This window comes from Pongo pygmaeus, chromosome 3 (assembly GCF_028885625.2).
Source record: "Pongo pygmaeus isolate AG05252 chromosome 3, NHGRI_mPonPyg2-v2.0_pri, whole genome shotgun sequence".
NCBI lineage: Eukaryota > Metazoa > Chordata > Mammalia > Primates > Hominidae > Pongo > Pongo pygmaeus.
This window is the reverse complement of record NC_072376.2, coordinates 66458405-66483455: the sequence shown is the minus strand read 5'-3', so window position 1 is coordinate 66483455 and position 25051 is coordinate 66458405. Positions and strand designations below refer to the sequence as shown.

At 36.6% G+C, this 25051-nt stretch overlaps 1 protein-coding gene across 1 annotated transcript in view; it reads right to left on the bottom strand.

The window, feature by feature from the left end:
* Window positions 1–318: 318 nt before the first annotated feature.
* Window positions 319–25051, bottom strand: part of CHIC2 (cysteine rich hydrophobic domain 2) — a 52765-nt gene continuing 28032 nt past the window's right edge. The window contains exons 4-6 of the mRNA XM_054486219.2: window positions 5997–6053; window positions 5771–5830; window positions 319–1744 (exon numbers count right to left, since the gene is read on the bottom strand). Of these exons, the coding sequence (XP_054342194.1) occupies window positions 1694–1744; window positions 5771–5830; window positions 5997–6053 (168 nt within the window). The 3' untranslated portion in view covers window positions 319–1693. The remainder of the gene's footprint in view (window positions 1745–5770; window positions 5831–5996; window positions 6054–25051) is intronic.

Below are 25051 nucleotides of genomic sequence, written 5' to 3'. Positions count from 1 at the left end.
AATTGCACTACTTTAAGGTGGTAGGACACACCCTAGACACAAGTTAAATAAAATAAGTATTTGAATTCTTTGTACTTTGAACTCTTCACAGGCAAAGTGTTCTACAAATTCAAGTTGTTACTTGGGGGGCAAGGAAAACATAATTCTCAAACAAACAAAAATTTTAAATCCTAGTTTTTAAGATAGCTCCTAATATCCAAGACAGGATATAGGACATGAGATACTGGCATTTGACTATTCAAATTTATATAAGATTACAGTACTTTGGTAAGTACAAAGAAATACTTTTAAAAATACAGGTATATAAATTAATGAAACTGGTATTTAAAAGATTTAATACAAGGAAAAAAGTATTGTATAGTGGTACCAATTCTCAATACAAATTATTAAGCATAGTTTATATAATTCCAAAAGTTATTAACATTATTGCTCGATACCACAGTTGTATGGAACAAGTTCTTGACACACATTAAAACTTGTATAATTTCTGGTTTCTAAAAACAAAAATTTACACATAGGTCATTCACAAATCTAAAAGTTTAAAAATGCATAGAGATATGCACAACAAAAAGGAGAAAAAATTATATGTATTTGTGTATATATATATTTAAAAGAAACAAGCTAATCTGATTTAACATGTATGTCACACTCTCAATCAAAACAAGTATACATAACTGTACTGAAAGTGAACTAGTGGATAAAAATAGTACTAAATGCATCCTCCATTTATTAACAATCTTTTCTAAATATCAATGGGATATTAAATACCAGCTTACTTTTAGTTCTAGAACTTTTGCTTTCTTTCAAAAACTTTTCTGAAACATATATCCATTCTATAATTGTGACAGATTAGAAGAAATATTTTCCTTAGAAATTCTGTAAAGGAATACTTCCACTCTTTTGTATGTAAGATTTGATAAACAATAAAAACCCAAGTAAGGCCATTATTATCATCTTGATCAAAAATATACACAGATCGTGATGCTACTATATTTTGTGATCCTGAGTTCTAGTAACCACTAGATACATGCATACCATTCACTGATTTGTCTATTCTAATAAAAATTTAATCCTGTCTTACTACCTTTGAAGACAGAAATACTTTTAAAACTTTTTGATAGGTCTTCATAATGTTACAGATTATCTGCCATAAACAGAGCATTAGGAATTGTATGAGAAAGGGTATGTTAGGTTCCAAAAGACTATTAAAGAAAACTTACTATTTTAAAATAATGACAATATCAAATTTTAAAAGAAAGAAAAAATGATAGAAGAAGTGTGCTTGCTGGAATAGGTAAGTTGAGCCTTACAAAGGTGTTTTTCTCTGTTAAGGAATTTATAAATAAAGGACTGTGTGTACCTTGGTGACAAAATAAAAAAGGCTGGCCACTTTTTATGCTAAGTTCAAATGTATTTTTTTGATAATACAAAAAAGTAATCCTTGAAAATCAGAATACATAACAGAAAAGAGCACAATAACTTAAGTATTAAACATCTGTATGAAATAACTGTTGCAAAGATTGACAAAAATGCACACTTAGAACATGCGGTTATTTAAAAAAACAAACAAACAAACAAAAAAAACACCACACGATTCTGTAGAACCAATGTTATGTCACCACCAGGAGAGCACCAAGCAAGGCACCATTGGAAAGACAACATACTTGGAAAGTCTCTATAAATAAAGTAAATGCTAATCTGGTCGAAAAATCGGTGTCTTTGGTAAAAATTCTATGAGGATGACCTGTAAAAGGAGAAGAAAAAGGTTTTAAAAGATTTAAACAAAATTTTTTCTTAAAACTTCAATTATATGCTTTCACAATTTTTTTGAAAATCCATTCACATTTTAAAACTGCAACTTTGCATTACTAAAACAGATCTTTATCTGATAATGCAGAGTTCCATCACTGAGAATTTTTCTTTTTATTTCTGGACCTTTACCAAATACACGAAATACCTTGGCTGTATGAAAAGGAAGACAAATAAGCAAGTAAAATCACCGAAGTCTGAGAAGGGTGATATAGATAGTGCTCCTGATACACTGGGGGAGCAAACATGAATACATGCACGCTCCCCTGCACTCATGAGAAAAGGGGCTAGTATTATAGAACTAACTGTATACCAGGTGTTCCATACTACATTGGGTCTCTTTAAACCCAACAACTTTTCTATGAGGCAAGTATTATAATCCTTATTTCACAGATGAGGAAACTGATGATCCAGAGAAGTTGTATCACAATTGAATGTGGAGTCACTGTTTGAATAAAAGACTTTTTATTTTTATTATTTTTTTATTTTTTAGGATTCTATTTTATCTCCATTACAGAGATATAGTTTTTCTATCATCTATCTATTGATCATCTATCTAATCTATTAATTATTATTATTATTATTATTATACTTTAAGTTTTAGGGTACATGTGCACAATGTGCAGGTTAGTTACATACATATACATGTGCCATGCTGGTGTGCTGCACCCATTAACTTGCCATTTAGCATTAGGTATATCTCCTAATGCTATCCCTCCTCCCTCCCCTCACCCCACAACAGTCCCCAGAGTGTGATGTTCCCCTTCCTGTGTCCATGTGTTCTCCAAAGCCTCGCCCTTTCTACCACCCTACGTGACTGCAGCTCACCCAACATTTTTCTTCACACTTTCTCCTTTTTAATCAACCCAATTACATGAGTCTTCTCTAAGTTCTAGAGTTGCTCTTATTTTACTCTACCAGAATATGTAATCTTTAGATAAAAGGTCCTTTATCTCTTAATTTTTTAAAAAGTCCATTTCTTCTTAGGTTAGCAAAATTAAAGCCTAAAATTTGTTCCAAAAGGCCTTTCAATAGGAAACTAAAGGAAAACCAACGAAAACAAAATATGGTAACACAGAATTACACAAAGTGACCAGAGCTAATTTTTCCAAATTTGAATTTTCTTAAATTACAATCAACTCTTTTGCTCCAAATTTGTATTAAATAGATGGTGATTTAAAAATTATTTGATTTTAAAAGTTTCTAAGTCTAGTGAACTCATCATTCTTTTTCAGAAACTGTGTCTTGCTTGATATGACCTCCAGATTTCAATACTTCTACAAATTAGCTGTCTGGGCCAGGAATCTTCATTTTCAGTCTTCAGTTCTCCTGGCTTTTGATCTGCCTCAATAAAGAAGATATACTTCTATACCTGGCTCAAAAATATTCCTGTCCTACTCTAGGTATCCTGCACTAAGCCTTAGCTGTCACATTTGCCACTCTCCTGACCTGTGATTTGCCTAAAAAATATTCACTAGCTCCCTGTTAAAACACTTTCTCCCAACAAGCTTCTTCATTTGAGCTAGATTTTCCTGTTTCTCAGGTTTCTTATCTATAAAATAAAGGCATTGAACTAGATAACAAGATTATTTGCAGCTTTAAAATTTGACAATTAAATGTTTAAACTACTTAGGAGTCAACATTAAATAAATAATTTTGTATTTCAAGTATGTCCTCAATCAGTCTTTATAATTTTAGTCCCCAGGTGTGGGCATCTCCACACTTTATAATATATACTATTAATACATAACATAAAATAAGGGCTATCTTTGCCTACATTTGAACTATTAGTTTTTAAATAATACAGTCTACAAATTTTTCCTTCAGAAGCCACACATAGAGACTGGCCACTTGTCTCATTTATTCTAAATCATCCATCTCTACCATATCTGAACAAAGAAAAGTTAGCACCAAGGTGGTATATATACATATATATATACATATATATATATATATATTTTTAGTATCTCCAATGTTCAAATTATAATCAAGGATAATTATTTTCTTTTAACAAAATTAAATTTCCGTAAGTTAAGAAAAGTTGAGGAAAAGAGGGACACATGGTTAAAAAGGCCCAAATTCATTAGATAAAATGAATTTTATTTGCTAGTTTAACTTTCAAAATTCATTTTTATAAATTTTTAAGCTACATTATTCTCACTTTCAACTATCACAAATATATATATATACTCTAAGAAAATCTAGCAAAACACATTTTTTCTCCCCAGCTTTTTTTTTTTTTTAAAGAGAGGTGGGTATTGCTATGTTACCTAGACTGTCTTTGTACTCCTAGACGCAAGTGATCCTGCTGCCTCAGCCTCCCCAGCTAGACCACTGGCATGCCCACTACACCCAGCTTTTTCCTAGCAATTGAAATATTTATTTTATCTTTACTACTCTTCTGGGTATCTTCTATGATGGAGTGAAAATAATATAATGGCTTTAGCAGAAGTGCTTAATTATCTAAAAATTCAAGGAAACTTATTTTACAAACAAAGCATATAGTTGAGAATGTTTTGGAAGGTTACTAAATTATTTTATGAATAAATTATAGTCATATAGTTCTATCTGGAAATCACAGCATTGGGATAACTTTTATGTTTTCCTTTCCAAAGTAAATTTAGAAATGCACGAAAAAATTAATACCTCAGTTTTAAGCTTAGTGTTTGTGTTATAAATGTAGTAAATATTTTTTTCACTAAATTCTTTACATCTCCTATCCATCCCTCTCCCCAAAATACATACATAAACGCTCTTACTATCTAAGATGAAAATACAAGACTAGCTAGTATCCTCACCTCAAAACGAGTTACTCAAATGTGTTATGATTATAAAGAAGTACCAAGTGTCTTTCTCACCATCATAAATTAACATGTTTGATATAGTAAAGATAAAATCTACATTATTTGGTTCATTGAATAAAGCTAGTCTAAGACATTTTAAAAATATTTTTTATGTTCAAGGCTAGAAATAGGATTTGACTGTGTGATAATGAAAGAACAGGAAAATGCTAACAGAGATAAATGATTTTATGATAATTTACAACTAAACACTGTTTTAATCAATATTTTACACATACACACACACACACATCTATGATGGCTATATTGTTTTAAAGAATAGACAAAATTCCTCAGAAATGTTGTTAACAGGTACTTCACAAAGGCTCTGAGTTTTATTTCCAACAATTAACTTTTCCTTAGATCTTTTTCTTTTAAAGTAATAACCTGGCCATATTTAAAATAAAATATCCAAGCTCAAAAGAGAATTAAAATTCTTAATTTTCTAGAGTATTCTGAAATTTTCAAAAGGAGAAAAACTGTTCAAGTAAATCATGGAGTCAGTAAATTAAATCCCATGCTAAGTAAGTTCTAAAATTCATTGTATATATATGCCAAATCAGATATCTTTTAACAAGTAAACACAAGATGATCAACATCTCATCTCCTGCTTACTTTTAATTTTTACAAAGCAGTATTCTAATAACACTTTAAAAGAGATTCTTTAAAGGGCACTGAGGTACGGGCAGTTAAAATCTATAAAGGGTAAAGGTTTCTTAAGCTCCAATGGCTTGGCTGAAAGGTTTTCTTCCATACTTGGAAACTTGATTAGCATTATATAAAAAAGCCATATCTGACTTGCTGCGTAACCAAAGTTGTGGTTATTCTTTATACAGCATCTAAAATTTCACACTCCATCAACACATGTTCAGGCTATTTTATCTTGGCAATTAATTTATTATTTTTCAGAACACAGTGAAGCCTTGTTTTCAAGTCATTCATAACTTTATAAATCAGTCTTACACATGAAACCATGCATCTGTGAACCGTAGAAAATCCTTGCACTCAGGAGATTAAGCTCCTGACACCTTTGCTGATTAATAATCATGGAAAGAATAAGATCAGAAGCAAAATAAATGATCATTTAATAGAGAAACTCACAAAACAGCCCTTTAACTTACATATTCCATCATGTTATTCGTTTCACATTTCCTTTTGCTCAGTCTCCAATGCAAGCACAGCTAGACAAGTAGGAGAGTAAAAGAAGAAAAATGAGCTCTATTTTATTGCAGCACAGAGACTAACCCATTTGTCCACCTTTCATATTTTTAGTTCAACAAAAGCATCTGTTTCCATACTGTGCAATTCAGACCCCAACAGTATGAAGCTGCTCCCTGTGGTACTCACCTTGTGGTATAACCTATTGTTTTCCCATTCTAATAACTTCTCAATCGATCTTCGTGTCTGGAAGACAAATGAGAAAAAAGTTTACTCTTGACTGGTTTTAGAAAACTTTGTTTTGCAGCTGCTTTTTCTGTGAAAAGGGGAGAGGTATAAGACAGTGACTGAGTATAGTGTGGTGTGCATCACTATCGATGTTCTAAGCACTAAATGGTAACCTGAACACAAAGAGTACTCTTTCTTAAAAAAGATATGGCTTTATTTTTATCATACGAATCTTTTTTTACTAGCCTCTGATTTAAAACTATCAAGTTTTAAAAAGCTAATGTCATCTGCCAAATAAAATTAAATCCCCACTTCTTTCAAAAATGTTTCCAATACTTAAATAGTAACGCGAGTTCCTTAATACATATTTTAACACAAAAGTTAACAAAATGCAAATGGCCTTTCAGTAAGTTCCAAAACAAAAAATTGGAATATTAAAAAAATCAATGAGTTATAAAATCAAACTAATTTTCACATCATGCTTAAAATAATGCCCATAATTAAAAGCCAGCTTATTTATTATTCTACCAATAGATTTTTTTGAACAGAGCCAAAATTTTATTTAAACCAACATAAAAGTATCATCTGATAGTAAAATCAAACTCTTAATTCAATACTACTGCTTCAGGAATCAACTGAGAATTTACTTCAGTTGATTGTTGCAAGATATGCTATGCTGCATGAAATGTTTCTTGCTTGAGAATATGAATAAAAGAGGATAATTCATGGTGCCAGGTGTTAGGATGAGACTGACACAGCTGCAGGTGCAAAAATGACAGTGTTGCCACCAGGATCAACTTGCAACTTGGTTCAGCTGCACTTTTCTTGCAAGGGAAAGAAAAAAACATCTTACCACTATTAATGTGGTATAAAGAAGTACTAGTAATCAAATATGAAAATTTGCGTGTCAAGCAAGGATTAGCTAGGTGAAAAACTGTTAGGATCAAGCTGGGTTTGAAAAGTTTAATGTTACATAATAAAATTTTAATATGTATTTAAAGTATCTACTTTAAATAGTTACATTACCTTTTAGCATATTAAACATGCTAAAAACACACCAAAGTCACATAGATGCCAATTATAATTCATAACTACCAATGAATTACAACTACTGCCTTACATTTTCCAAGCTTATGTCATAAAAATCAGAAAATCAACTACTTCTCTCGGTAATAACATGCCAATGACTAATTTATTACATTACTTTTTTTGAAGAGTCTTTTTGGCAAGAATTTTAAAGAAAAAAAATGTGCCCTTGTTAACAATGATCAGCAGACCTCACTTGTTTCTTTGTAAAGATAGCCTTTTAGAGGCTGCTCTCCTTTTAAATGAAAATAGGGCAGCAGTTATGGTCACACTTTTTGTTAATTTAGTTGCCAGTCAGCCCCAAATCAAAAGAAAATAAGGCTGCAGAGTGTAATTAACATTCAGTTCGGTCGTTTTGTCCCTTGTCTAGCCCCCAAGCTTTGTTAAAATTGCCATCTGAATGCTGAAGGCTGTAGGGAAATCGATTTGATTCTAATCGCACCATGAAAAGAACATGATCTAACTGCTTTCAGCCCTCCGTAAATCTGTACTAGGTCTTTAGCACAATGCAACTTCCAATTTAAAAAGCACTGAATGTCTCGTCAATGACTTTGTGAAGAAAAAAGAACAAGGAGCAGACATAAAAATTCCAATAGTTGTTTAAGCATTAAAGTTCATTTGCATCACAGCGAACCTGAAAAGGGCTGACCTCTCAAACCGCCTCTCAGGTCTATGAAGTTGTAGCCTTGACAAGCTCACATTGACAGAGCTCATTGACTCTGAAAGGCTACTCTATCAATGGTGAAAAATGGCAATAGGTTCTACTCTGAGCAGGCATCTGCCTGCCCACCCGCTGCTAAACCAATGGCAAAACCGATTCAAAACCTGAATCTACCTTGTAATCTTTCTTTCTAGGGCCTTTTAATAATAGATTAAGATTACAATTTGAGGTTTTACTTTTACTGATGATTTTGGGGGTGGGTGGATGATGAAAGAACTAGAGCAGAACAAGTTTTCCAAGTCCATTGTTTTATATTAATGTATAAAATAGTACCCAAAAGCTTAATACTACATTCTGCAAATACTTATTACTTAAAGAAAAAAATGTAGTTACCACCATCATTTCATCAGAAATTTAAACTCATGTTATAATAAGAATAGATCTCATTATGATATATAGACACATATATACACACAATTTTAAAACTTAAAAATATTTACTTTAACTTAAATCAACTACTAGTATTTGAATCAAAGATAATTACAAAGTATAAATCTTAAATTCCAAAATATTTTAGTAGGAATTCTGAATTTCTTCTTTGTTTATAATTAGGAGTTTAATGATAGGGCTTGGTATAATAATTTTATCTTACAATATTTAAGAATTCTAAAACAAACAAGCCCTGATATGCCACATTCTGAATAAGCATATAAATATAAAATATTTCTACACACTTCACAGTCTGAAGTAAAAGCTGTGAATTAGCACCATCTAATCTTGCTATAAGACTTCTTTCCTGCTTGACAGGTGAAAAAAAAAGCACTTGCACGTGCAGCTTAATTAATCATTGCACTTGACATCTCAATGATTTACAGTGAGGAGCAGGTGAGAACATACAAAACCAGAAAGGAACCCTTGATTTGAGTGGAACATTTCTAGCACACTAAGGTGACAAGTATATAGATTCTAGCAGTCATTTTAAAAAAAAAGAAAAGAAACTGTGCCACAAATTATTTGTTAGTAACAACAAGAGCTCAAATTAAATAGAAAAAAAAAGGTTGAGCTACTGAAAATGTTTAATACTATGCAATTATTGTTAGTTAAGAAAATCAAAATATATTTTCAAGATTAAATACAATACCAATTTGGCAGATACTAAAAAAATGACACTTCGGCATTTATAAAAGCTACTTAAAAGCTTTTAAAAGAAAGCACTTTATAACTGTAGTCATCTAGATAAAAGTTAAAGAGTTTATGTCCACAGGCTGTCAGGTAGCTATTTCTAATGAAATGTAAGATTCAACAGTGTTGAACTCTACACTTGCTAACTGTGGACAAGCAAATCTAATCATATAACAACCTGTCCTTGGTTTTTAAATGTTTATTTCAACTCCAAATTCAAAACAAGCTGAAGCAAATTAATATGCATCAGAAAAAAATAATATGTATGGGATCTGTCAACATGAAACAAAGTACCAAAAAACACCATCTTTCAGTACTCCAGGCCAGTTTCTAAAAAAATAAGTCATCTTTAATTTTCTTAAGAGAATTTAGTGCTTGTGAAAAGCACCAGATTGATAGTCATGGGAACTAAAAATCTATTTAGCTGAAAGAACAGGGGAAAGGGCAGTGCAGGCTTTAGTGCAAGCTTCCCTACAGTGGGCCTTAATCCTTTTCACTGGTCACACCCTGGGGGTGAGGGGACAGGTTAGCGGTTCTTTACCAATGGAATTCTCAGTCTTTCTGCAAAAGATGATCAACAAGAAATGTAACTTTATCACTTATTCTTATCTTTAATTAAAAGACTCACAATATGCAGGCAAAACAACTTTTTTGTGTGAATGGCGTCATGTTACTAACCTGGTCTGGAAGTAGACAGCTCCAAGCATCTGGATCCCACCCATCTCCCTCAGATCACTTTAAATAACCCTTCTTCTTTTGATAAAAAAAAAAAAAAAAAAAAAAAACACATTTCTTCATTTCCACAGCTTAGTGGTTATATTTTTCTCATTGGTGAATTGGTTATACTGGCTACTTTTAATACAGCCATTCAGCTTTGTGAAAGTAAAAATTAATAGATTAAAAAAATATGATTTCAATTACTGAATAGGTATTAAACAGACTTAACTTGAGCAACAAGTAGTAGTAACATAAGAATAGAAATTTTGGCTTCTATTTATACTGCCTTTGGTTCCTTTCAGATTTTTGGTAGAATTGTGAAAATAAGGAAAAACATGAAAACGGAAAGAGAACTAAAAGGGCCTCAGTAATTCATAAAATGGCTAATAAGGTAATGATTAATCGGCAATATTAGATAAGACATACCCAAATAAGACATACGTTCCAAAGAAGCATTTAAAGTAAGCTTATAACAGCAAAGCACACATACACCTAGACAAACTCAATTACTGCAATAGAAAACTAAATTTTAAACTCCTAAATCTATAATGCATTAATTAACCTTTAACCAAAATAATGTTTTGAATATATTCATAATCTTGTTTTTAACTTATATTTTTCAAATAAGAATGCTATTCATCTTTAGACATCTGTGTAAATTAAATTTGTTAAGTAAAACAATGTTTTCAGCTGTAAATTATTAGGGAGAAACCATATATAATTTAAAATGAATTATTTTAACATAAGAGAACTTAAGAGGAAATTATATTTTTCACTTCTGTTCATTCTGGATTAATATGAAATTTTATATTCCAGTGATGTGCAGAAAATTAAATAATTATATCACAGTATTATGCTACGTGAAAAACCTAGATTCACCAAAAAAAGAAACTAGAATATGATTTCTCAAAAGGATTTTTAAACAAATTCCTTTCCTGTACATTAAAGCACCTTTTAAAATTTTAATATGAACATTAAGTTTTAAATAACCTAGATATATTAAAACACCCACTGAAGTATCATGTACTATTTGTTAAAAGTAATATTTTTAGATAGAAATAAGCTAAAAAAAATTGCTAAAATTTTGTGAATCAAAAATATCCTCTTAGTACTGAGCAGTGTCTTAATAGGTGCTAATCTTCAACAGAATTTCATCAAGTTTACTATCTAGGCTAGTGAGAGAATATTAACTTGTTTAGGTTATACCGGCTATGAATTATGAAAGATAGGGATTCTCTCTCTCCAGAAAAAAAGAAACATGTATACAAACATGCACAATTTAAAGGGGGTTATCTACTAACTCTGAGTAACATTTCAGAAAATACTAACATTTTAAAAAACTAAAATTAAGTTTTGAGGTCCCCATCTGACCCACCTTCTGCCTGACCTATTTCCACTAAGCAATCATCCCACTTGGTCTCAAAGGGTTTTTTTGGTTTCAATAATCTAGTCAAATAAAAATGCGCTTGGGTTGGGGCAGGGTGCAGGAAGGGTCTCCTTGAATTTGGGCAGCAAATATGTCACTATTATTATTTAAAAAAAAATTATCCAAAAAATTAAGAGATAAAAATAAAGTTTCAACTGACCACAGAATATTAGAAAAACTGTTCATAAGACAAAGGAATTTCCCTAAGCAAATAAAATAAAAAGTACGGCTATCAGGAATTTTTAAAAACATATGTAATTACAAAAGAAAGAATCAGTGCTTACTGTCAGGCCTCTGAGCCCAAGCTAAGCCATCATATCCCCTGTGACCTGCACATATACATCCAGATGGCCTGAAGCAACTGAAGATCCACAAAAGAAGTGAAAATAACCTTAATTGATGACACTCCACCACTGTGATTTGTTTCTGCCCCACCTTAACTGATCAATGTGCTTTGTAATGTCCCCCACCCTTAAGAAGGTTCTTCGTAATTCTCCCCACCCTTGAGAATGTACTTTGTTAGATCCACCCCCTACCCACAAAACACTACTCCTAACTCCACCGCCTATCCCAAAACCTGTAAGAACTAATGATAATCCCACCACCTTTTGCTGACTCTCTTTTTGGACTCAGCCCGCCTACACCCAGGTGAAATAAACAGCCTTCTTGCTCACACACAGTTTGTTTGGTGGTCTCTTCACACTGACGTGTGAGACATTTGGTGCCAACGACTCGGGTCAGAGGGACTCCTTCGGGAGACCAGTTCCCTGTCCTCGCCTCACTCCGTGAGGAGATCCACCTACAACCTCGGGTCCTCAGACCAACCAGCCCAGGGAACATCTCACCAATTTCAAATCGGGTAAGCGGTCTTTTCACTCTCTTCTCTAGCCTCTCTCACTACCCTTCAATCTCCCTGTCCTTCCAATTCCAGTTCTTTTTCCTCTCTAGTAGAGACAAAGGAGACACATTTTATCCGTGGACCCAAAACTCCGGCGCCAGTCACGGACTCGGGAAGACAGCCTTCCTGTGGTGTTTAATCATTGCAGAGATGCCTGCCTGATTATTCACCCACATTTCATTGGTGTCTGATCACCGCAGGAACGCCTGCCTTGGTCATTCACCCACATTCCCATGGTGGCAAGTCAATTGCGGGGATGCCTGCTTTGGCTGCTCACCCACATTGCAGCCCAGGGCTCCTCCCCACCCCCCTTCTCCGAGTCTCTACCTTTCTCTTTAAACTTACCTTCTTCACTATGGGCAACCTTCCGCCCTCCATTCCCCCTTCTTCTCCCTTAGCCTGTGTTCTCAAGAACTTAAAATCTCTTCAACTCACACCTGACCTAAAACCTAAATGCCTTATTTTCTTCTGCAATACCACTCGACCCCAATACAAACTCGATAATGGTTCTAAATAGCCAGAAAATGGCACTTTTGATTTCTCCATTTTACAAGATCTAGATAATTTTTGTCGAAAAATGGGCAAATGGTCTGAGGTGCCTGACGTCCAGGCATTCTTTTACACATTGGTCCCTCCCTAGTCTCTGCTCCCATTGCAACTCATCCCAAATCTTTCTTCTTTCTCTCCTGTCTGTTCCTTCAGTCTCCACACCAAGCTCTGAGTCCTTTGAATTCTCCTTTTCTACAGACCCATCTGACCTCTCCTTCCCAGGCTGCTCCTCAACAGGCTGAGCCAGGTCCCAATTCTTCCTCAGCCTCTGCTCCCCGACCCTATAATACTTTTATCACCTCCCCTCACACCCATTCCGGCTTACAGTTTCATTCCGTGACTAGCCCTCCCCCACCTGCCCAACAATTTCCTCTTAAAAAGGTGACTGGAGCTGAAGGCATAGTCACAGTTAATGCTCCTTTTTCTTTATCCGACCTCTCCCAAATCAGTTAGCGTTTAGGCTCTTTTTCATCAAATATAAAAATGCAGCCCAGTCCATGGCCCATTTGGCAACAACCCTTAGACGTTTTACTGCCCTAGACCCACAGGGGCCAGAAGGCTGTCTTATTCTCAATATACATTTTATTAACCAACCCATTCCCAACATTAAAAAAAGCTCCAGAAATTAGATTCTGGCCCTCAACCCCCACAACAGGGCTTAATTAACCTCGCCTTCAAGGTGTACAATAATAGAGTAGAGGCAGCCAAGTAACAATGTATTTCTGAGTTCCAGTTCCTTGCCTCCGCTGTGAGACAAACCCCAGCTACGTCGCCAGCACACAAGAACTCCAAACGCCCGAACTGCAGCTGCCAGGGGTTCCTCCAGAACCTCTTCCCCAGGAGCTTGCTTCAAGTGCCAGAAATCTGGCCACTGGACCAAAGAATGCCCGCAGCCGGGGATTCCTCCTAAGCCGTGTCCCATTTGTACAGGACCCCACTGGATATCAGACTGTCCCACTCGCCCGGCAGCCACTCCCAGAGCCCCTGGAACTCTGGCCCAAGGCTCTCTGACCGACTCCTTCCCAGATCTTCTCGGCTTAGTGGCTGAAGACTGATGCTGCCCGATCGCCTCAGAAGCTTCCCAGACCATCACAGATGCTCTTGGTAACTCTTACAGTGGAGGGTAAGTCCGTCTCCTCTAAATTAATATGGAGGCTACCCACTCCACATTACCTTATTTTCAACAACCTGTTTCCCTTGCTCCCATAACTGTTGTGGGTATTGATGGCCAGGCTTCTAAACCTCTTAAAACTCCCCAACTCTGATGCCAGCTTGGACAACATTCTTTTATGCACTCCTTTTTAGTTATCCCCACCTGCCCAGCTCCCTTATTAGATCAAGACATTTTAACTAAATTATCTGCTTCCCTGACTATTCCTAAGCTAAAGCCACACCTCATTGCCACCCTTCTTCCCAACCCAAAGCCTCCTTCACGTCTTCCTCTTGTATCCCTCCACCTTAACCCACAGGTACGGGACACCTCTACTCCCTCCCTGGCAACTGATCACACGCCCTTTACCATCCCATTAAAACCTAATCACCCTTACCCCGCTCAATGCCAATATCCCATCCCACAGCACGCTTTAAAAGGATTAAAGCCTGTTATCACTCACCTGTTACAGCATGGCCTTTTAAAGCCTATAAACTCTCCTTACAATTCCTCCATTTTACCTGTCCAAAAACCTGACAAGTCTTCTAGGTTAGTTCAGGATCTGTGCCTTAGCAACCAAATTGTCTTGTCTAGCCACCCTGTGGTGCCAAACCCATATACTCTGTCCTCAATACCTCCCTCCACAACCCATTATTCTGTCCTAGCAAACCTAGCTGACCCCACAGATCCCAATTCCTTTCGCCACTCCTCTTTCCGTTCCTTAAAAACAGCCCTAGAAGCTGCCCCCATGCTAGCTCTCCCTAACTCATCCCAACCCTTTTCATTACACACAGCCAAAGTACTGGGCTCTGCGGTCAAAATTCTTACACAAGAGCCAGGACCGTGCCCTGTAGCCTTTCTGTCCAAACAACTTGACCTTACTATTTTAGGCTGGCCATCATGTCTCTGTGCAGAGGCTGCCGCCGCCCTAATACTTTTAGAGACTCTAAAAATCACAAACTACGCTCAACTCACTCTCTACAGTTCTCATAACTTCCAAAATCTATTTTCTTTCTCCCACCTGATGCATATACTTTCTGCTCCCTGGCTCCTTCAGCTATACTCACTCTTTGAGTCTCCCACAATTACCACTGTTTCTAGCCTGGACTTCAATCCAGCCTCCCACATTATTCTGGATACCACATCTGACCCCCATGACTGTATCTCTCTGATCCACTTGACATTCACTCCATTTCCCCATATTTCCTTCTTTCTTCTTCCTCATCCTGATCACACTTGGTTTATTGATGGCAGTTCCACCAGGCCTAATCGCCACTCACCAACAAAGGCAGGCTATGCTATAGTATCTTCCACATCTATCATTGAGGCTACCGCTCTGCCCCTCTCCACTACCTCTCAGCAAGCCGAACTCACTGCCTTAACTTGAGCCCTCACTCTTGCAAAAGGACTACGCATCAATATTTATACTGACTCTAAATATGCCTCCCATATCCTGCACCACCATGCTGTTATATGGGCTGAAAGAGGTTTCCTCACTATGCAAGGGTCCTCCATCATTAATTCCTCTTTAATAAAAACTCTTCTCAAGGCCGCTTTACTTCCAAAGGAAGCTGGAGTCATTCATTGCAAGGGCCATCAAAAGGTGTCAGATCTCATCATTCAGGGCAACGCTGATAAGGTAGCTAAAAAAGCAGCTAGTGTTCCAACTTCTGTCCCTCATGGCCAGTTTTTCTCCTTCTTGTCGGTCACTCCCACCTACTCTGCCACTGAAACTTCCACCTATCAATCTCTTCCCACACAAGGCAAATGGTTCTTGGACCAAGGAAAATATCTCCTTCCAGCCTTACAGGCCCATTCTATTCTGTCGTCATTTCATAACCTCTTCCATGTAGGTTACAAGCCGCTAGCCCGTCTCTTAAAACCTCTCATTTCCTTTCCATCATGAAAATCTATCCCCAATCTGCCACTCTTGCCTCCCTCTTGGAGTGGATAGATGATCTTTGCTGACAGGACACACTCCAATACTTTCACCCTGATGAAGTCCTATTCTTTACTTTTATACTCACTCTTATTCTTGTTCTCGTTCTTATGCCACCCACTACCTCTCCTCTCCCCAGCTATCTCCATCACACTATCAATCTCACTCACTGTCTCCTAGCCATTTCTAATCCTTCTTTAACAAATAATTGCTGGCTTTGCATTTCTTTTTCCTCCAAAATCACCAAGGCCCTGACTTACTCACTGCTAAAAACAGGGGACTCCGTATATTTTTAAATAAAGAGTGTAAAATTTTTCTCTAAATCAATCTGGCCTGGTATATGACAACATAATAAAACTCAAGGATAGAGCCCAAAAACTCACCAACCAAGCAAGTAACTATGCTGAACCCCCTTAGGCACTCTCTAATTGGACGTCCTGGGTCCTCCCAATTCTTAGTCCTTTAATACCTGTTTTTCTCCTTCTTTTATTCAGACCTTCTATCTTCTCTTTAGTTTCTCAATTCATACAAAACTGTATCCAGGCCATCACCAATCATTCTATATGACAAATGTTTCTTCTAACAACCCCACAATATCACCCCTTACTACAAAATCTTCCTTCAACTTAATCTCTCCCACTCTAGGTTCCCACGCCGCCCCTAATCCCGCTCAAAGCAGCCCTGAGAAATATCGTCCATTATGTCTCCATACCACCCGCCCCCCAAAATTTTTGCTGCCCCAACACTTCAACACTATTTTATGTTATTTTTCTTATTAATATAAGAAGACAGGAATGTCAGGCCTCTGAGCCCAAGCTAAGCCATCATATCCCCTGTGACCTGCACATATACATCCAGATGGCCTGAAGCAACTGAAGATCCACAAAAGAAGTGAAAATAGCCTTAACTGATGACACTCCACCACTGTGATGTTTCTGCCCCACCTTAACTGATCAATGTATTTTGTTATCTCCCCCACCCTTAAGAAGGTTCTTTGTAATTCTCCCCACCCTTGAGAATGTACTTTGTGAGATCCACCCCCGCCCACAAAACATTGCTCCTAACTCCACCGCCTATCCCAAAATCTGTAAGAACTAATGATAATCTCACCACCCTTTGCTGACTCTCTTTTCGGACTCAGCCCGCCTGCACCCAGGTGAAATAAACAGCCTTGTTGCTCACACAAAGCCTGTTTGGTGGTTTCTTCGCACGGACGCATGAGACACTTAGGACCAACAGGTAGAAAAGGGGTAAAGGCAGGGCGCAACAGCTCATGCCTGTGATCCCAGCACTTCGGGATACCGAGAAGGGCGGATCACTTGAGCCTAGAAGTTCAAGACCAGCCTGAGCAACATGGTGAAAACCCATCTCTACAAAAATTACGAAAATCAGCCAGGTGTGATGGTGCACACATGTGGTCCCAGCTACTTGGGAAGCTGAGGTGGGAGGATCACTTGAGCCTGGGAGGTCAAGGCTGCAGTGAACGTGTCACTGCACTCCACCCTGGGTAACAGAGTAAGACCGTCTCAAAAAAAAAAAAAAAAAAAAAAAGGAATTGTTTTAAAAAACAAGAAGAAAGGGGTAAAAGAAAATCACCTGCTGACGGATGATAACAGACAACTGGAGAAACAAGAAGAGACAAGGAACCAGCATTTGTGGATCCTCACTTTGGGTCTGACCCCATGTTAAGTGTCTTGCTTTTATTACCTTACTTAATCTGCACAACAAGCCTATATGGCGGCTTGGACTACTTTCTTTTTACATATGAAAACTAAAGCTTACAGAGGTGAAGAAATGTAAATTTATACTAGGAAATGATGGAGCTCGGATCTGAAACCAGGATTAAATGGCCTTCAATTTCCTGTTCTTTTCATCATGCTACAGAACTATTATAATACTATCACAAAAAAACAATTTTTGTAGGCTGGGCACCTTGGCTCACACCTGTAATCACAACACTTTGGGAGGGGGAGGTGGATGGATCACTTGAGGTCAGGAATTTGAGACCAGCCTGGCCAACATGGTGAAACCCCAACACTACTAAAAATACAAAAATTAGCCAGGCATGGTGGTGTGCACCTATAGCCCCAGCTACTTGGGAGACTGAGGTAGGAAAATTGCTTGAACCCGGGAGGTGAAGGTTGCAGTGAGCCAAGAGTGTACCACTGCACTCCAGCCTGGGTGATAGAATGAGACTCTGTCTCAAAAAAAAAAGAATTTTTGTCAAGAACTTTTCTTTTTTACAGATATGTGATGGATATTTTACAGATATTATTCTGAGATGAATAAAGGAATGGCCCTAGTATACATCTACTAAACAAAGCTGGAAAATAGAGATAATAAATCTTTATACACCTTCTCCTCTGCCCTTCACCTTTCTTATTTCCTAGTACGCCAAATTCTGACAGTTTTTGTCTTTTAAGTATCATTTTAATCTGTTTACTTCTCTTTCTTGTCTACTTTTAAGCCTTTCTCTTCTTGACTAATGCAGTCACTTCACTGAATCCACCCATCTTCCCTTCACTTTAAAATCTTAATGGTTTCATTTCAATTATATTTTACATACATTTGTTGTTAATTTCAAGGCCATTCATGACTTTATAAAGAAAAATTTTTGTAAATCGAACTTTTTTACAGATATTATCCTGAGACAAATAACACATGTATGACATGCAAGTTTTCTTAGCCACTAACAAGGCTATCGGCCTTGAATAATCAACTTACTCTAAAACTATGATTAATGTGTTCAAGAAAAGAAAGTAGAAAGCTGGATGAAAAAATGAAGAATTTCAAAAAAGAACTGGAATCTATTTTAAAAAACAGCAAATGGACACCCTAGAATTGAAAAATACAGTATCTCATATTAAAAACTCAGGTCACAGAAGAAGATAGGTGCAAATCTTTCTAAAAACCACCACACCAATACTATGTTCTAAATATTTACACCCACCTCAGCCTCCCAAAGTGCTGTGATTACAGGCATGAGCCACCGCGCCCAGCCTTAGTATAGACTTATACTATCCCTGGCACCTAACATGGTACATATATGTCAAGAACACCTCTATAAAAAGAGGATGTTTAGACTTCCATTTTCAGCCAAGATGTAGCAATGGACACCAGATTTACCTTCTAACTTGAAACAACCAAAAAAAGAAAAAACATCTTAAATAGTTTTCAGGACATGGAAAAGGAAAGACAGTGATCCCTGAGAAATCCGAAACAATTTGGACAAGTCCTACAATTTCCCAAACTCCCTGACTTAAAGCTTCCAGGCCACAGAAAGCAGGAGAAACCAGGCAAAGCCTAGGGACTCCTTAAGTTAAAAAGATAGAAGTGAAAGAATAGGAAGACCAGGGCAGCTAGAAGTCACAGAGTGAGTACCAGAGGAGAGTGCTGAACAGAGAACGAACTCCAGAGATCTGCAGATAGTCCTTACTGAATATCAAGGTGAGTAATGAGCAAGTATCAGAGGCAGATAAGATCCTATGTAAGGCAAGGCATGGTGGCTCATGCCTATAATCTCAGCACTTTGGGAGGTTGAGGTGGGAAGATTGCTTGAGCCTAGAAGTTCGAGACCAGCCTGGGCAACATGGTAAGACACTATCTCTACAAGAAATAAAAATAAAAAATAAAAATCCAGCATAGTGCCTCTTTCCACCAGCCAGACTAGAAAATGTTCTAATTCAGAGTACCCAGGAGGGTCTTACTTCACAAGGACACTATTCTGGATCCTCAAGAAGTGAAAAACAGAATTACCATATTTCTAGGTATATACACAAAAGAACTGAAAACAAGTACTCAAACAAACACATGCACATCCATGTTAATAGCAACAACTGCTAGTGGAAACAGCCTAAATGCCCATCAACTGATGAATAAATAAATTGTGAGATATACATATAATGGAATATTATTAACCCATAAAAAATGAAGTACTGATACATGCTACAATGTAGATAAACTTGCAAAAAATTATGCTAAGTGAAAGAAGCTAGACGCAAAAGGTCATATATCATATGATCCATTTATATGAAATATCTAGAATCAATAAATCCATAGAGATAGAACACAGACTGGTGGTTGCCTGGGGCTACAGGGAAGGAGTAATGGGGAGAAATTGCTTGATGGGTAAGGGTGTGATTCTGTTGTGGAGTGAGGAAAATGTTTTGAAACTAGATAGAGGTGGGAGTTGCACAATACTGTGAATATACTAAACATCACTGAATTGCTCACTTTTAAATGGCTATGTTACATGAATTTTACCTTACTAATTATTATTTTCAAAAATAAGAAGGCAGGCCGGGCACGGTGGCTCACGCCTGTAATCCCAGCACTTTGGGAGGCTGAGGCGGGCGAATCACGAGGTCAGGAGTTCGAGACCAGCCTGACCAACATGATGAAACCCCATCTCTACTAAAAAAAAAAAAATACAAAAATTAGCCAGGCATGGTGGTGCATGCCTGTAATCCCAGCTACTCAGGTGGCTGAGGCAGGAGAATCACTTGAACCCAGGAGGCGGAGGTTGCAGTGAGCCAAAATCGAGCCACTTTACTCCAGCCTGGGTGACAGAGTGAGACTCTGTCTAAAAAAATAAAAAATAAAAAAAATAAAAAAATAAGGCAAAAAATAAGGCCGAGTGTGGTGGTGGCTCCTGCCTGTAATCCCAGCACTTTGGGAGAACAGGGCAAGTGGATCACTTGAGGCCAGGAGTTCGAGACCAGCCTGACCAACATGGCATAACCCCGTCTCTACTAAAAATACAAAAATTAGCCAGGCATGGCAGCATATACCTATAGTCCCAGCTACTGAGGAGGCTGAGGCAAAAGTATCACCCGAACCCAGCAGGCGGAAGTTGCAGTGAGCTGAGACTGCACCACTGCACTCCAGCCTGGGAGACAGAGTAAGACTCTGTCTCAAAAAAAAAAAAAAAATGAGAAAAAAATGTAAATTTAAAATCTGATTAAAAACACAAACAGCAAAATGAAAGATGAAGAACTTAGCCATAATGATGATCACAAGAAATGTAAATGGATCAAAATCCCTAATTAAAAGGCAGAGATTGTCAGATTGAATAAAAAAGCAAGACCCACCACTGCCTATAAGAACAAACTTTAAATAAAAGGAACAAATAAGCTAAAAAAGTAAAAGGATGGAAAAAGATATACCATGCTAACATCAATCAAAAGAAATGGAATGACTATGAATATTAGACAAAGTAAATTTCAGGGAAAAATTCAGGTCAATTTTATAATGATAAAGAGGTAAATCACAAAAATCCTGAAAATTTATATACCTAATTATAGAGTGCCAAAATACATACAGCATAACCTGCATGAATAATACAAACCCACAATTATAGTCAATCCATAGAAATGCATTTAAGGAACTGAGAAACTGCCAAAAGTGGAAGTACTATTATTTTATGATCTCACGGTACTGTAGGATAGATTCTGTTCTGCTACATCCTTGTCAACATTTAGTATAGTCTTTTAAAGAGTTTGGGTATGTGTCCCCTCTAAATCTCATGTTGAAATATAATCCCCAGTGTTGGAGGTGGGGCCTGGTGGAAGGTGATTGGATCATGGGGGCAGATACTTCACCGCTTGGTGCTGAGTTCTCTCAAGATCTGGTTTTTTAAAAGTGTGTGGCACCTCTCCCAACCCCCTTGCTCCTGCCCTGCCATATGAGATGCCTGCTCCTTTTCATCTTCCACCATGATTATAAGCTCTCTGAGTCCTCGCCAGAAGCTGAGCAGATGCCAGTGCTATGCTTCTTGTACAGCCTGCAGAACCATGAGCCAATTAAGCCTATTCATTATAAATTATCCAGTCTCAGGTATTTCCTTATAGCAATGCAAGAACAGACTAACATAGTCTTTAATTTCAGTCCTTCTAATAAGTATGTAATGTTATCATTATGGTTTTAATCTGCATTTTTCCTAATGGTTAGTGATGCTGAGCATCTGAAAAATGCTAATTTTTCATTTACATATCTTTTTTGGTGAGGTGTCTGTTCTAAATTTTTGCTCAATGTTTCTTGAATTGTTTATTGTTGAGTTTTGAGAATTCTTTATATATTCTGGATAAAAGTATCTGCTTTGCAAAGATTTCTCCCAGGCAGTAGTTTGTCTTTAAATCCTCCAATAGTTTTCAAAAACAGAGATTTTTAACTTTTATGGAGTCCAATTTGTCTGGTGTTCTTTTAGGGATTGTGCTGCTAACGTTATACCTAGTAATTCTTCCTAAGCCCAGGTCACAAGGACTTTTCTCCTGTGTTTTCTTCTAGAGTTTTATAGGTTTAGGTTTTACATTTTGAGTTAAGCTTTCTATTAATATACGGTTTAATGTACAGATTGAAGGATTTTTAAAAATATATAGGTATTTAATTTTACCAATTACATCTCTTTAAAAGACTGTTCTTTCTTTACTGAATTGCCTTTCTACCTTTGGTGGAAATCAGTTCATAAAGGGGTCTATTTTTTGGCTCTGTTTCTTCTGTTTATGTGTTTGTCTATCTTGATGCGAGTACCACACTACTTTGAGTATTGTAGCTTTATAATTATGTCTTGAAATTAGGTAGTGTTGGTTCTCCAACTTTGTATTCCCTTTTCAGAGTTGTTTTGCTTTTGTAGGTTGTCCTTATTCCATATGAATTTTAGGATCAGTCTGTCAATTTCTACAAAAAAAAAAAAAAAGTCCTGCTGGGAATTTAGTTTGGATTGCACTAAATCTATGGATCAGTTTGGAGAAATTGGCCACTTAAAAGTATTTCCTCGCCAGACGCAATGACTCATGCCTGTAATCCCAACACTTTGGGAGGCTGAGGTGGACAGATCACCTCAGGTCGGGGGTTCGAGACCAGCCTGACCAACATTGAGAAACCCTATCTCAACTAAAAATGCAAAATTAGCCAGGCGTGGTGGTGCATATCTGTAATCCCAGCTACTCGGGAGGCTAAGGCAGGAGAATCGCTTGAACCTGGGAGGCAGAGGTTGTGGTGAGCTGAGATCACGCCAATCCAGTTCAGCCTGGGCAACAAGAGCGAAACTCCGTCTCAAAAAAAAAAAAAAAAGTATTTCCTCTTCTGACACATGAACCAATATTTTCCCCCACTTACTTAAGTCTTTTAAGTTTTTTTCTGAGTGGTATTTTGTAGATGTTAGTGTATGTGTCTTATACATGTTTTTTTCATCTTTCTCTGTAAGTACTTAGCATTTTTATGCTATTTAAAAATTGTATTTTTTCATTTTAATTTTTTATTTTTTGTTGATAGGGTATAGCTTTGCTAAACTCACCTGTTAGTTTCAGGAGTTTCTTTAAAGATTTTATCGAATTTTCTTCATAGACAAACATGTCATCTGCCCATCAAGACAGTATTATTACTATACTTGTTGCTTTTTCTTGCCTTACTGCCCTGGCTAGAATCTCCAGAATAACATTGATTAGTAGTAGTGAGAACATACTCTTGGCTTGTTCTTGATCTTAGAAGAAATGCATTCAGACCTTCATTATTAAGTGTCATGTTAATTGTAGGGTTTTTGTAGATGTCCTTTATCAGCTTGAGGAAGTTTTATTCTATTAGGCTGTGAGAGTGTTAATCAAGTATAGATGCTGGATTTTGTCAAATGCTTTTTCTGCCACTTTAGAGATTGTTGTGTGGTTTTTCTTTTTAGTTTAGAAATATGTTGAGTTACATTCATTGCATTTTTGGATGTTAAACCAACCTTACTTACCTTCCTGGGAAGGACAATGTACTTGGCCATGTGTGTTTTTTCTTTTCATGTTTTTGTTGGATTTGATAGGCTAAACGTCTGTTTAGAAGTTTTATATCTATGTTCATGAGGAACATTTTTCTGTAGACTTTTCTTTTATAATATCTGTCTGGTTTTGGCCTCAGGGTAATGATGGCCTCATAAAGTGAGCTGGGAAGGGTTCTTTTCTCCTGATTTTCTAGAAGAGTTTGTGTAGAATAGGCATTATTTCTTCCTTAAATTTTGTAAGAATACACCAGTAAAGGCATCTGGGACTGGAATTCTCTTTGTTGGAAGTTTTTAAATTACAAATTCAATTTACTTAATTGATATGAGACTTTTCAAGTCATCTATTTTATCTTGGTTAAGCTTTATAGTTTTTGTTTGCAAGGAATTTGTCCACTTTAAGGTGTTGAATTACAGGCATACGGTTTATAGTATTCATTAATCATTCTTCCACTATCTTTAAAACCTCTTAGTCTCATCACCTGTTTCATTCCTGAAACTTAATTTATCTCTTCTTTCTCTTTTCCCCACTCTGGCTAGAGATTTATTAATTTTATTAATCTTCTCAAAGGTTTGATTATTTCTATTGATTTTATGCTTTATATTTCATAGGTTTCAGTCTGACCATTATTTTTTTTTCCCCCTCCTTACTTTGGATTTAATTTGCTCTTGTTTTTCTAATTTCTTAAGGTGAAAACGGAGGTCATGGATTTGAGGCTTTCTAGTGTAGACTTTCAATGGTATAAATTTCCTTCCTTGAACACTGCTTTAGTAGTATGACACAAATTTTGATATTTTGTGTTTTAATCTTCATTTAATTCATTCTGCTTTTAAATTTCCCTTTTGATTTCTTTGACCAATGAGTTATTTAGAAGCACTTTATTTAGCTTTCAAATATTTGGGGATTTTCTAGTGATTTTTCATTTACTGATTTTTAATTTAATTTTATTGTGGTCAGATAACCTACTTTGTATGTTTTGAATCCCTTTAAATTTATTAAGACTTGTTTAATTACTTTGAATAAGAACTATCTCAGTGATCTGTATGTACTTGAAATGAATGTGTATTTGCCTATTGTTGGTTAGAGTGTTTTATAAATGTCAATTAGGTTAAGTTGGCTGATATCTGTAGGGATTTTCTGTCTACTAGTTCTATCAGTTATCAAGACAGTGGTACTAAAATCTCGTTAAGCTGTTCTTGCATTGCTATAAAGAAATACCTGAGACTAGGTAATTTACAATGAAGAGGTTTAATTGGACAGGCTGTACAAGAAGCATGGCACTGGCATCTGTTCAGCTTCTGGGGAGTACTCAGGGAGCTTATAATAATGGTGGAAGATGAAAGGCAGCAGGCATCTCATATGGCAGGGCAGGAGCAAGGGGGTTGGGGGAGGTGCCACACACTTTTAAAAAACCAGATCTTGGGAGAACTCAGCACCAACCTGTGAAGTTATCTGCCCCCATGATCCAATCACCTTCCACCAGGCCCCACCTCCAACACTGGGGATTACATTTCAACATGAGATTTAGAGGGGACACATACCCAAACTCTTTAAAAGACTATACTAAATGTTGACAAGGATGTAGCAGAACTGAATCTATCCTACAGTACCGTGAGATCATAAAATAATAGTACCTCCACTTTTGGCAGTT